General features: G+C 39.1%; 1 protein-coding gene across 1 annotated transcript; it reads left to right on the forward strand.

Annotated features, from left to right (window-relative positions):
• Positions 1 to 1,199: 1,199 nt before the first annotated feature.
• On the forward strand, positions 1,200 to 12,719 carry OR51S1 (olfactory receptor family 51 subfamily S member 1). Its single transcript, XM_024572820.3, has 2 exons — positions 1,200 to 1,494; positions 10,631 to 12,719. The coding sequence occupies exon 2, from the start codon at positions 10,668 to 10,670 to the stop codon at positions 11,637 to 11,639; it is 972 nt and encodes a 323-aa protein (XP_024428588.2). The 5' UTR covers positions 1,200 to 1,494; positions 10,631 to 10,667; the 3' UTR covers positions 11,640 to 12,719.
• Positions 12,720 to 13,099: the final 380 nt, after the last annotated feature.

The following is a 13,099-nucleotide window of genomic DNA, read 5'->3' on the forward strand; positions in this document are numbered from 1 at the left end:
GAGGAGATAGATAGGGGGCCCTTTCTATAGTTTAGACATCAGAGGAAAGGCAGTCCTGGATCCTAGGTTGATGAAAATATAGGGAGGGGTACAATGAACAGGGAGCCTAACACGGCCTCTGGAGACGGGGTTATAAGTGTTCTGAGGAGCCAAGACTAATTCAGTCAATGGTATCAGCTCCATTGACCTTGGTGTTAAACTTGAGCAGAAGGATTTGAGGGTGGCTCCCAAGTCCAAAAGATCACACCCGTTGGAGTTATCTGAAAGGAAATGAGAGGAGGGATCAAGAAACCTGAGTCTAGGAGAAATTTAGCTGTATGTTGGGCACAGAGAGATTAATGCACAGTCTCCTGAAAAGGACCAGAAGTGACAGGGATGAGCCAGGGTAAACTCATGAACTGGGATCTGGTTACCCAGGTTTGCTGCAGGGATTACAGAAACAAAAGGACCCTTGAAAGGTGCCAGGGAGAGGAGGAGCCATGGATGGCATGGCTCACAATGAGTGCTCAGGTTGATTAAGTCCAGGGTATGAAGGAAAAGCCACAAGCTGGTGTGGGGAGTGGGGCTGTCTAATGATACTTGATCCATCAGAAAACATGGCATCTATAAAGAACAAGAAATGTTAGGAAGAATAAGAAAGCGCAAAGTACAGGGAAGATAGAGAAAAAAAAGGGAGTCAAAATAACAGGAAAGTGAGGGGTAGCAGTCAAGCTCGCTGTTGTGTTTCAGACAGATTCGATTTTATTACAGCAGTGTGCATGTGCCAGGGTTGGGGATCAAACCCTAGCAGGAGAAGAGGTCATTCTATATCCCAAGTAGGCTTTGAATTGATTCAGGCCTTAGCCTGGGGATGCAAAGCAAAGTGACTAAGTGGTCTCTACAGAGATGGAATCTGTGACCTTAGCTATTAGCACCATGTGGTACTCCACTGTGCTAATGACAATTAGTGAAAACAAAAACAAGCAACAAAACCAGAAGCTGTCCCTGTGGACTGAGCTTGGGGCACTGTTTGGGACTCATAAACTGCTCTCTGAAAAAAAAAAAAAAAAAAAGAAAGGCTGGGGAAGGCTTCACTAATTGCCAAAGGGTAGGCAGGCCCAGGCAAGAGAGGAAGGACCTCAGGACCTATGGGGCCTATGAACTCAAGATTAGTATGGGGTGGAAGGGGACCTGCTTCAAGGACTAAGAAAGCAGAGCTGAATGCTGGGGATAGAAAGACTCATCCATTTCTGCTGCAGTCCAAAGGTTATCCTGGTGCTTCCTCTGGACAGAATAGCAGGCCCTTAACTAATCACAGCATTCTCATCGAGGCTCCCTCCCCACGAAGCTCCGGTAACAAGAGGCTGGACACCTGTGCCTGGGCTCACCTTTCCTGTATCCCACACTCCACCCACTCCCCCCAGATGGGATACAACAGGGTGGTATAAAGAATACACCTGAGACAGTCCACTAAAACACCCAAGTGTGTGGTGGTCACGAGAAGAACCAAATGTGGTGAGTGAACTGCACAAAGGGAGAAGCAGCAGTGGGAAAGGACAATGAGACTCCAGGTGAGACTGATAAAAATCAGTCGGGAGCCAGTAGTGTATGGGAAGAGGAAACAAGGAGGGGAAAGAAGAGGGAGAAATTAGTGTAGAAGTTACTGTTTCTGAGCTTGGAAGGACAGGAAGGAAATTGGGCAAATAATTTGATCATTCTTAGAAAGTTACTGTATTCAAAAAGGGGTGGGAAAGTAGACTGGGGCTGGAGAATTGGGATGGAGCCGTTGGAGAGACCGGAAATTCGAAGTGCCCTTTGCAGAAGACAAGGAGCTCTGGGGCTCAGAATCTGGGTGGTGAGAGACATCTTTGTATAAGCGGACTCTTTTTTCTTCCCCTAAAAAACTAAGCCAATTAACAAACAAAACAGACTCACAGATGCAGAAAACAAACTGATAGCTGGCAGAGGGTTGAGTGGGGGGGGATGGGCAAAAAGGTAAAGAAGATTAAGAGGTACAAACATACAAATAAGTCACATAAGTCATGGGGTGGGGATGTAAAGAACAGCATAGGGGTTACAGTCAATAATACCGTAATAACTTCATACAGTGACAGATGGTTACTAGGCTTCTCATGGTGATCACTTCATAAGGCATATAAATGTCAGATCACTAGGCTGTACACATGACACTAATATAATATTGTGTCAACTATACTTTAATTAAAAAGAGCTTTACGTTCCAGAATGAAAATTGAAAAAAAAAATAAGTGGACTCTTTAAAACAGCTCATGAAATTCAACAAACTTATTTCATGTATAATGAAAAGATGTTGTGATTACAGGAATAGAAATATAAACTATAATGTCTGTCTTCAGATAGCTCATAGACTAGTAGAAGGCACGGGAAGAGGTATAAGTATGCAAGTTTACGCCAGAGCAATGCATAGAGGTAGGAGAAAAGGAGTGATTCCTTTGGAAGGAGTGATACATTAGAAGGCCCATGGGAGCTGGCAACATCTGAGATCTAGTAAGGACAAATCGTTTCCCGAAAGGGAAAACGGAGAGAAGGCAGAGATAACTGCAGGCACAGAGGCAAGGACTGTGACCAAGCAAGCCTGCAGTACTGGAAATCGGGCCTCAGCATTTGAGGGTCAAATATATGGTAGCAGAAGGAGATTTGACTTTGGGTGAAGAACACAATGCAGCCTGCGGCTGATGTATTGTAGAACTGTATACTCGCAATCTATATAATTTTATTAACCAGTGTCACCCCAATAATTTTAATTTAAAAAAACAACCAATAAAAAAATTATACATTAGAAAGTTACATGGGACAGTCTTTGCTAACAAATATATCACTAAGGAATGCATTAAAATTGTATAATGAAGTTCTAAGTTTACTGGAGACCAAGATGGTGGAACTTGGGGAACCTTGAAAATTCATTGGTGGGATCTTCTATACCCTATGTACAGACTGGCTTTCTGCCTACCCTACCCCAAATGTCATCTGCTGGGGCCCTTGTCTCCAGGTTTTTCAAGCAAGGTTAAATCCCATAGGCATCCCCAATATGTCCCCAGCACAAGAAATAATTTGAACACAGGGAGCAAGAAAACTGATCATTGCCTTATATTCCAACCACCCAAAGATTTGAGACTAAGAATAGGGGAGGTTATTTTCTACATTTGGATGCTCTGATTTACCTAATCATTTCTCTTCCCTAGATTGTTTTATTTCTCCACCCCACATACTATGCTCTTTTTTAATGCTCCTTGAATAAATAGGCCTCTTACCATATCCATATATTATAATGTACCAGATCTGATCTTGTATTTTATTAAGTGGTTATATCCATGGGTCACATCCCCTGTCTCCAGGAGATCACTTGTTGCTCACCCTGAAGGCATCTCTTTTAGCACAGTCAGGATCAGTGTGGAAACAAATGGAGGTCTCTCACGATGAGGAAGGGCAATCACCGTCTTGGAAATGTTTACTCTTTTGGCCATTTCTTCCTACTCTGGTTTCTCTTCTATTGCACAATTCCTTGGGGGTTGATGTTGTAAATCCTCTCAGTTGGCTGCTTTTTGAAGCCCTTTTAATTCTGTAGCATTCACCTGCCACCCAAGACCTACTCTGACACACTGGTCAATGCTGGTTTAGTAAGTAGCAGGGAAGATTAGGGTGAGGGTCCAAACAGCCAGGCTAAATCTGGACACAAATGTAAGGTGAGTACATTTATTCATAACACTCTGCCATCTCTATGTGTGTGCAAGATTTCTCCATTACAGATCACCCCTATAATCAATCACCCCTATAATCAATAACCTATAGTTCCATCATTTTAGTAACCTTTGCCATTTGTCTTTCAGATGGCAGGGAACTAACCTAGTAATGAACGCAACTTTTTCTCCTCTCCTAGAAAATATTATTCAGTATGTATAAATGTATTTTGGTCAGAATGTCCCCACTTTGCTTTTGTCAAACAATTAAATCTGTAGAAAGCAAGATTTCAGTTAGAGAAAAAGGAAGCTTACTTGTCTTTGTAGAAACTTGTCAGATTTGAAGGAAAACAAGAGTGGCCTAACTGAGTGATATGAAATGTGATTGTAAGATGTATATTTAAGATCTGCATTTCTGACGTATATAGGTGCACGTACATGTACTGACCATTGAAGGGATGTTCGTGAACATTTGATGAATATTAGTGTGTATGTGAAGGGACAAGAGTTACTCATTGGCTGCATATGTGCCTTTTGGAACAATTATTGAATCTTTAAATTTACGTGGCTGTCATTGTGTGAGGTGGCAAAAGATTAGTTAACAGCATTCACCTTTCACGATTTGTGGAGATAAGTGTATGGTACATGTAATAACAATGTATGTGCATGGATGGGTGCTTTTGTTCTCCTGTGCTTCTGCATGTGAGTATGTGCATGCATGTCAGTACGTGCTCAGAGGTGCTTCTGTCTTAGGGAATGAGCATCTGTATATTTCTGTATACTTGAATGCATGTATGAGTGTGAACTTCATTTTTGTTTGAATACTATTAGTCTGATATGCCTCTGCCTCAAAAATATTTTTGTCCATGAATAGAATCCTTTTTCCACGAGTGTGAATACTTCTGTGTATCACTATGGATTAGTGTGTGTTTGTGTGAGTGTACATATGTGCGTGTATATGTAAGTATGTGTGTGTGTTGCTCACACTGAAGGCATCTGTTTTAGTACAGTCAGGATCAGTGTGGAAACTGATACACACACATGTACACAATGTATAGATAATGTGTGGACATGCACCTTGATTACAAAATGTGAGTATCTTCCTATGTGTAAACAGAGTAAATGGCAGAAAATATAAGTACTTTTTGGTATGCCAGTTAGGTATGTATGAGAAGGCTTTCAAAATTCTTGGAAGGACTGAACCTGTTAAATGTGAAGTTTGTTGTGTGGTGACTTAAATATCCCCACAAAAGCCTCACAGGCTTTGTTCAACAGGCACTTACCCCAAACTTCTTTCCGCTTTGCCTTCTATCAAGCATACCCACTATCTGACTTGTTTTTAATGAGCAGGAATGTTCTGTGAAATGTATGGTATATGTAGAAACCTCTGTTCTCCAGACTATAAGCCCAGACACTCAGAATCAGCTCCATCCCGGGGACATTTCAGGCAGGGAGGCAGTGACTCCAAGAGCCAGAGGAGGACTAAAAATAAATTGGAGAAAAAGAACTCCAATGAAGGAAAGAATAACATTTTGGAGAAACTCATATGAGGTGTACATGACAGGAAATGGGAAGTTTTTGAAAAAGGTGATAGTTATGGAATAATAAAATTAAGTGGGCATTTCAGAAGCACGGAGCAAATTTAGAGAAATAGAGTTGCAAAAGCACAACATAGAAGTGTAAAAGATTTATGAAGCACATTTATTTGAAATTTCATATTAACCAGGAACTGGATCTGCAACAATAAATAAAATAAACATCTCTTGAGGAAGTTAACAGTTCATTGAGGAGGAAACAAAGAAAGAAATATTAATAATTGGGAATGACAGGGACTATATCAGAGCATGTGCCCTCGAGTGACAGGAGAGGGTGAACAATCCATTCCAGGGCCTGTTGGGGGAGAGGTGGTCAGCGGGGAGTCAGGGAAGAGAGGAATAATGTCCAAGGTGGAACTTCATGGTATATGAGGTGTGATGATACAGAGAGGGAGAAGGAAATTCCCCTTATAAAACGTGGCTTTTTGAAGGTGAAAACAGCAATGACACATCCAAGGAGTCATAGTAGTTCTGGGAGGCTAAGAGGCACGCAGAACTAGAATAGAAATGGGTTAAGAAGTAAAGGTTGCCTGGGGCCGGATGGTACAGGGGTTTCTATGACAAATAAAGGTGCAGCCTTTATTTTAAAGCTTTGGACTTACGGAAAGATGCCACAGTCACATTATCAGACTGCAGATTAGAAATAACACCATGGAATTTGTATGGAGGGAGGACTGGTAGGCTGAACCAGCAGCAGGGAAGCCAATCAGGATCATGCAAACAAAAGCCACAGCAAAAACCAAAGCACAGTAAATGAGGAAAAGAATTGGACACTAGAGAAAAATTTGAGATGAGACAATGGAGCTTACTGAATAATTAGTAGTTACTCATTTGCTGCAAGAATATATCTTTCCAAGAAAAAAATGAAATATTATAGTTAATGCCAAAGTCATCTTTGGCTCATATCCTCAATTCAGTATTAATTATGTTCACCCAGACTTACTACTTTAATCAAATCAATTTAATGCAAATCTTTCCAGGACTATTTCTAGACATGTACAAATACAGCAATCTGGAAGATAGATACTTTAGGAGCCTTTTAAAACATATATTCTACCACAATGCATAAATCACTATGCATCTTTTTTTAACTCAACAATATATCTTCATTCTTAGCTGTCAAAACTAATATGTGTCATGGCTAACTCTCTGATTACTTAGTCATCCGATTAATATGTAAATTATGAGGAACTCTACTTTTTTCCTATGACAGCCAAAGATATTTAATGCTTCTTTGTGCATAGGAGAGTCTTTTTCTTAGAGAGATACATCAAGAACTAGAATTGTCAGATCAAGTAAAGGTCTTTTTTTAATGAGGTATACCAAATTGTTCCCCAAAGCACCACACAACTTTATAACAGTGATGGCCTTGATTAAAAGTAGTGTTTTAATATCTCTTCCAACATGTAATTTTATCAAATTTTATGATTATATCCCACACAATGGGTAGGAAGTGATTTATTATTTTTGAAATATGTATGCATTCTTTTAGCAACCACTGAGATGGATTTTACTACCCATTTGTTTAGCATTTGTGTTTATTCTTATGTAAATCACTGTTCATATTTTACCACATTTTAGGTTAGATTGCCCATCTTTTCCTCTTTTATTTCTAGTTATTTAAATATTCCAAATTTAGATTTTTCTCAGTAACATAAATTGCAAATATCATTTCTTTCTGGTACACTCTGTCCCATTCCTTCCCTTATTTTTTAACCTTACATATGTTATTGCTATATGAGAATGTTTTTGCTCTGAATTTTTCATATTTGTAAGAATACTTAACATAAACTCTAACCTCTGAACAAATTTTTAACTTGTTAACTACAAGCACAATGTTGTACCAACGATCTCTAGAACCTATTCATTTTATACAACAAACTTTATATTCATTAAACAGTAATTTCCTGTTTCTCCCTCCCCCAGATCCTGGCAACCACCATGCTTCTCCCTGTTTATGTGCCTCATATAAGTGGAATAGTGCAATATTTGTCTTTCTGTGACTGGCTTATTTTACTTAGCACACTGTCCTCCAGGTCCACCATGTTGTACGATATGGCAGGATTTCCTTTATTTTTAAGGCTGAATAACCTTTCATTATATACACATACCATATTTTCTTTATTCATTCATCCATTGATAGGCATTTAAGTTGTTTCTATATTGTGGCTCTTGTGAATAATGCTGCAATAAACATGGGAGTAAAGATAATTTTTGAAATCTCGATTTCAATCACAGTATTTTATATTTATGCCCAGAAATGGGATTACTAGATTATATGATAATTGTACTTTTAATTTTTTGAGGAACCATCATACTCTTACCCGTACTGGCTGCACCATTTTATGTTCCCACCAACAATATACAAGTGTTTTTTTTTGGAGGGGGGCTTTTAAAAAATAATAGCCATCCTAATAGGCATGAGGTGATACCTAGTTATGATTTTGATTTGCATTTCCTTGATGATATTTGATGTTGAGCATCTTTTTATATGCCTGTTGGACATTTGTATGTCTTCCTTGGAGAAATGTATATTCAGTTTCTTTTTCTTTTTAAAATTGAGCTATTAGGCTTTTTGCCATTGAATTGTAAGAGGTCCTTCTATATTTTGGTAATTAATCCCCTATCAGGTGAAGTTTGCAAATTTTTCTCCTATTCTGTAGTTTGCCTCTCACTCTATTGATTGTTTTCTTTCCCGTGCAGAAGTTTTAAGTTTTAACATAGTCCTATTTGTTAGGACTCTAGTCCTATAGTCCTATTGCTATTGTTACTTATGCTTTTGATGTCAAACAACAAATCATTGTCAATTCCAACGTCATGAAGCTTTCCCCTATGTTTTATCTTCAGTTCCAGGTCTTGTGTAAATATTTAATTCATGTTAGGTTGAGTCTTGTGTATATTATAATATTTACAATTTAATTATTTTGCATTAGGATATCTGGTTTTCCCAATTCCACTTGTTAAAGAGACTTTCCTTTTTCCCTTGTATATTCTTGGCTCCATTGTTGAAGATCAGTTGACCATATATGCATGAGGATCTCTATTCTATTTCATTAGTCTATGTTGTTTTTGTGCCACATCTTGACTGGTGGTGTTTTATAGTAAGCCTTGAACTGGGGTAGTATAATTTTTCAACTTTGTTTTACCTTTTTCAAAACAATTTTGGCTCTTCTACTTCTATAGCACTTCTGTATAAACTTTAGCATAATCTTATCCTACAAAAAGGCCTCTGGTCCTTTGTTAGAGATAATGTTGAAACTATAGGTAAATTTGGGGATAACTGATATCTAAATATTTTATATTTATACATAGTTTAACCGTTGACTATGTCAATCTTCCAATCTATAAATGTAGAGTATCTCTCCATTTACTTTGATTTTTTAAATTTTTCTCAACGTTGTTTTAGAGTTTTCAATCTAGAAATAGAATATTTTCTGTTAAATTTATTATTTATTTATTTATTATTTTTTATTGTCGTTTAGTTACAGTTGTCCCACTTTTTACTCTGCTGCTCACCCCTGCTCTGCTCCCCCCACCCTGGTTTCCACAGTCAATCCCCACCCCATTGTGCATGCCCATGGGTCCTCTATTCACGTTCCTTGACTTGCCCCTTCCCCATCTTTCCCCTGTAATTCCCTCTCCCATCTGATCACTGTCAGTTTGTTCTTTATTTCCATGTCTCTGGTTCTATTTTGCTCATTTGTTTGTTTTGTTGATTAGGTTCCAATCATAGGTGAGATCATATGGTATTTGTCTTTCGCCACCTGGCTTATATCACTTAACATAATGCTCTCCATTTCCATCCATGCTGTCGTGAAAGGTAGGAGTCCCTTCTTTCTTTATGCTGCATAGTATTCCATTGTGTAAATGTACCACAGTTTTTTGATTCACTTATTTAGTGATGGACACTTAGGCTGTTTCCAGCACTTGGCCATTGTAAATAAAGCTGCTATGAATATTGGGCTGCATAAGTTCTTCTGAATTAGTGTTTCAGTAGTTTTAAATTTTTGATGTTATTGTGAATTAAGTAGTTTCTTAATTTTGTTTTCAGATTTTTTATTGCTATTGTGTAGACATACAATTGAAGTTTGTACTTTAACTTTGTATCCAGTGGTCTTATGAAACTCATTGATTAGTTTTAGTAGTTCTTTAATGGATTCCTTAAATTTTTTTACAAATAGCTTCATATCATCTATGAAATAAAGATCATTTTATGACTTTCTAACTAAACTGGACATTTTAATTTTTAAATGCATTTTCTAGAATCTACAGTAAAATGTTGAATAGAATTGGCAAAAACAGATAATTTATCTCATTCTAAATCTCAGTCAAGTATGATATTAGGTTTGTTCATAGGTAACATTTATCAGGTTGTGGAATTTCCTTTCTATGGATGTTTTGGGAAAGTTTTTATCATGAGGCTTTTATTTTGGGAGATTGGCAAGCAGTACTAACTTAGGGAACCAAGACATTCTCCCCACTTTGGTCATGCTTGTAATTTTCCCACCACTGTCCCCTAACTGATACAGCTAGGGGAGGTTTTAAGATACATCTGTTAAGATTTAGGAGGGATTATTTTATCTAAAGTACATGGAGTATCTATGTAGTGATTTCCATGGTGAGATGAATACAGAATAATCTGGGGGATATATTCATGATTCATCAATTTATATAGTTTATTTGAAGTCACAAAAGTAGAAAAGACAACTAAAGAAAAAGAAGAGAGCCAAGTAAAGATCTCTCAAATATATCAATGTATAAATTGGATCAGACACAGAAAAGTGAACTAAGAAATAAAATTCTGAGATGTAGGATTAAAGAAAAAGGTAAAGGTGGATGCATAACAGCAAAAGCTCATTGAGAAATAACTCAGTTTAGGAAAACAAGTACTTCTTGATTTAGTAATTAAATGGTAATTGTTGGACTTAATAAGAACTATTAAAGTGAACCGAAATGTGAGTGTGTTAAGGCAGCACAGAGTCAGATGGCCTGGGGTTGGGAAAAGTGGAAAAAGTATTCATAGGAGCATAAACCCTCTCCCAGAGGTTTGCTATTTGGGGAGGAAAATAAGTTAGAAAAAAGCAACAAGACAGGAAGGGTTAAATGAAACTGTTTAAAAACATTTAAAAAAAATTAAAGAGATAAACAGAGCTTTGAAGGCAACCACAGGAAAGAAAAAACTCCAAGGCAAGTGATGACTGTGGCCTAGTTATTAGAATATGTATGTGGGGGAAGAAAATGTGTATATGTATGGAGGTGGGACAGAGTAAGAAAAAGGCAGGCTCTTTTAGAAAGCATTGTGCAAATATGTCATAAGATTAAGTAAATCTTTCTAATCAGTTTTCAGGTTCCAGGATTTAAATTTGGATCCTGAACTATGTCAGCATTCCGCACCCAGGCAGCCCCCAATAGCAGTACTTCAATGACCCCAACCTTCATGCTGGTGGGCATGCCGGGCCTGTCAGCTGTACCCTCCTGGTGGACAATAGCCCTCATCACTGTTTACCTTCTTTCTGTTCTGGGCAACGGTACTATTCTCTGGATCATTGCCATGGAGCCCCCCTTGCACTGCCCAATGTACTTCTTCCTCTTCCTGCTTAGTCTGTCTGATGTTGGTGTGGCCACAGCCCTGATGCCCACCCTGCTGGGTCTTGCCCTTGCTAATGCTCATGTGGTCCCTGCCTCAGCCTGCCTCCTGCAGATGTTCTTTGTCCATGTCTTTTCTGTCATGGAGTCCTCTGTCTTGCTTGCCATGGCTTTAGATAGGGCATTGGCCATCTGCCGCCCTCTCCACTACCCAACACTTCTCACCAATGATGTCATTAGAAAGATTGGCCTTGTCATTGCTTTCCGATGCCTGGGTCTCCATCTGCCCCTGCCATTCCTCCTGGCCTACATGCCCTACTGCCACCCACAGGTCCTAACCCATTCTTATTGCTTGCACCCAGATATGGCCCGACTGGCCTGCCCAGGAGCGTGGGGTGCAGTCTACAGCCTCTTTGTGGTCCTGTCAGCCATGGGATTGGACCCACTGCTTATTTTCTTCTCCTATGGCCTAATTGGCAGGGTATTGCAAGGTTTGGGATCCAATGAGAACCGCTGGAAGGCTGGCCAAACCTGTGCCGTCCACCTCTCTGCTGTGCTCCTCTTCTATGTTCCCATGATCCTCCTGGCAATCATTGACCGTCTTAGGGTGCCAGTCCCTCGGCCTGCCCATACTCTTCTCTCCTATGTCCACTTCCTGCTTCCTCCATTGATAAACCCAATTCTCTATAGTGTCAAGATGAAGGAGATTAGAGAGAGAATATTCAAGAGGTTGCGGCCCAGGAAGATAGGTTGTGCTCAGTGAGGAGGATGTCCCACCCCATTTGGTGACTCAAGGCTACCTGATACAAAGGTTTCCATGACTGAGAACTCAGTTCTCCATGCGTTAAATGGTCTTTCCAATGAACATATGCACATGCACATGGATGTATATGCCTGTTCCTAGACGTGCACCTGTATATATTGATGAAAGCTTATGAACCTCAGAGAATGATAGTAGCCTACCCACTGTTACACTACAAATCAATGGTATTGAAAGGGCCAGAATCTAGGTCTTGTCACAACCATCCAAGTATGTCTGTTTTTGTTAATTTCCACACTACATCAATATCTGAATAATTGAGGAAATGGGAGGAGTTAAGCAATTACACAGAAAAGAAAAAGAAGATAGAACTGTTCTACTCAACTGGATGGAGGACCTTCAGCTAGTGTTGGGCCTTTAAAAAAAGTAGAGATTATCCCCCTTCCCCTTCCCCCCTGGTCACTGTCAGTTTGTTCTTTATTTCCACGTCTCTGGTTCTATTTTGCTCATTTGTTTGTTCTGTTGATTAGGTTCCACTTATAGGTGAGATCATATGGTATTTGTCTTTTACCACATGGCTTATTTCACTTAGCATAATAAAAATTTTATATAAATGGAATCTTACACATAGTAGATGAAATTGTTGGTCTTAATTCCTAGCAGTAGTATTATATATCCACACCCACATCATGGGGTCAGAGTGGGCAGATTGTACTTACTACCTCCAGGTTTACTTTGACCTTGGACACATGACTTGCTCTGGTGAACATAGTCCATAGGACTTGTTTTGGTCAATAGGATAATAATGGATGTGTTAAGAGCAGAGGCCCAAGTGCAATTTCATCCTTTGCTGTGAGTAATATTTAGCTCAGGTAGGTACTGCCCCTTGTGCCTGGTCCTAGACTGAGCTACATGCGACAAACCAATAGCCTGAAGTGAATTCTAGCTGACGACTAGAGATCTGAAGCAGAGCCATCACCTCACAACAGCCTAGATCAAGAGGACTTCTGTCAGCCTGATCATCAGCAAGCAACTAAGATTGGTGGTTCTATGCAGCAAAAACAAATTAGCACTATAATTACAGTTTTATTCTATGAATATGGTTAATTTCCTAATGATCTTTTTTTATGTTCTTACAATTATTAACATACACATTAGGGGCTTGCTTTGTTTTTAGCACAAAAGCTGAATAACATTCTATATGCTTTTCTATATCTTGTTTTTCTTGTGGTAGAAATCCCTCAAAGTAAATAAGCACGGATTCATGCAAAGACTACCTAGTGTCCATGGCATGGATGGGCTGCAGTGAACTCAGCTGTTTCCTAGTAATGGGTACTGGAGTTGTCCTCAGTATTACGCCACTCTAAATGCTGTAATAGACATACCGATACAGCTGTCCATGTTTCCTCATGATTTTATTCCCATAAGACTGATCTCTGTGTCATCACTGCTGGTTTCAAAGA

The sequence above is a fragment of the Desmodus rotundus genome, chromosome 5 (assembly GCF_022682495.2).
Source record: "Desmodus rotundus isolate HL8 chromosome 5, HLdesRot8A.1, whole genome shotgun sequence".
In the NCBI taxonomy this organism is placed as follows: Eukaryota; Metazoa; Chordata; class Mammalia; order Chiroptera; family Phyllostomidae; genus Desmodus; species Desmodus rotundus.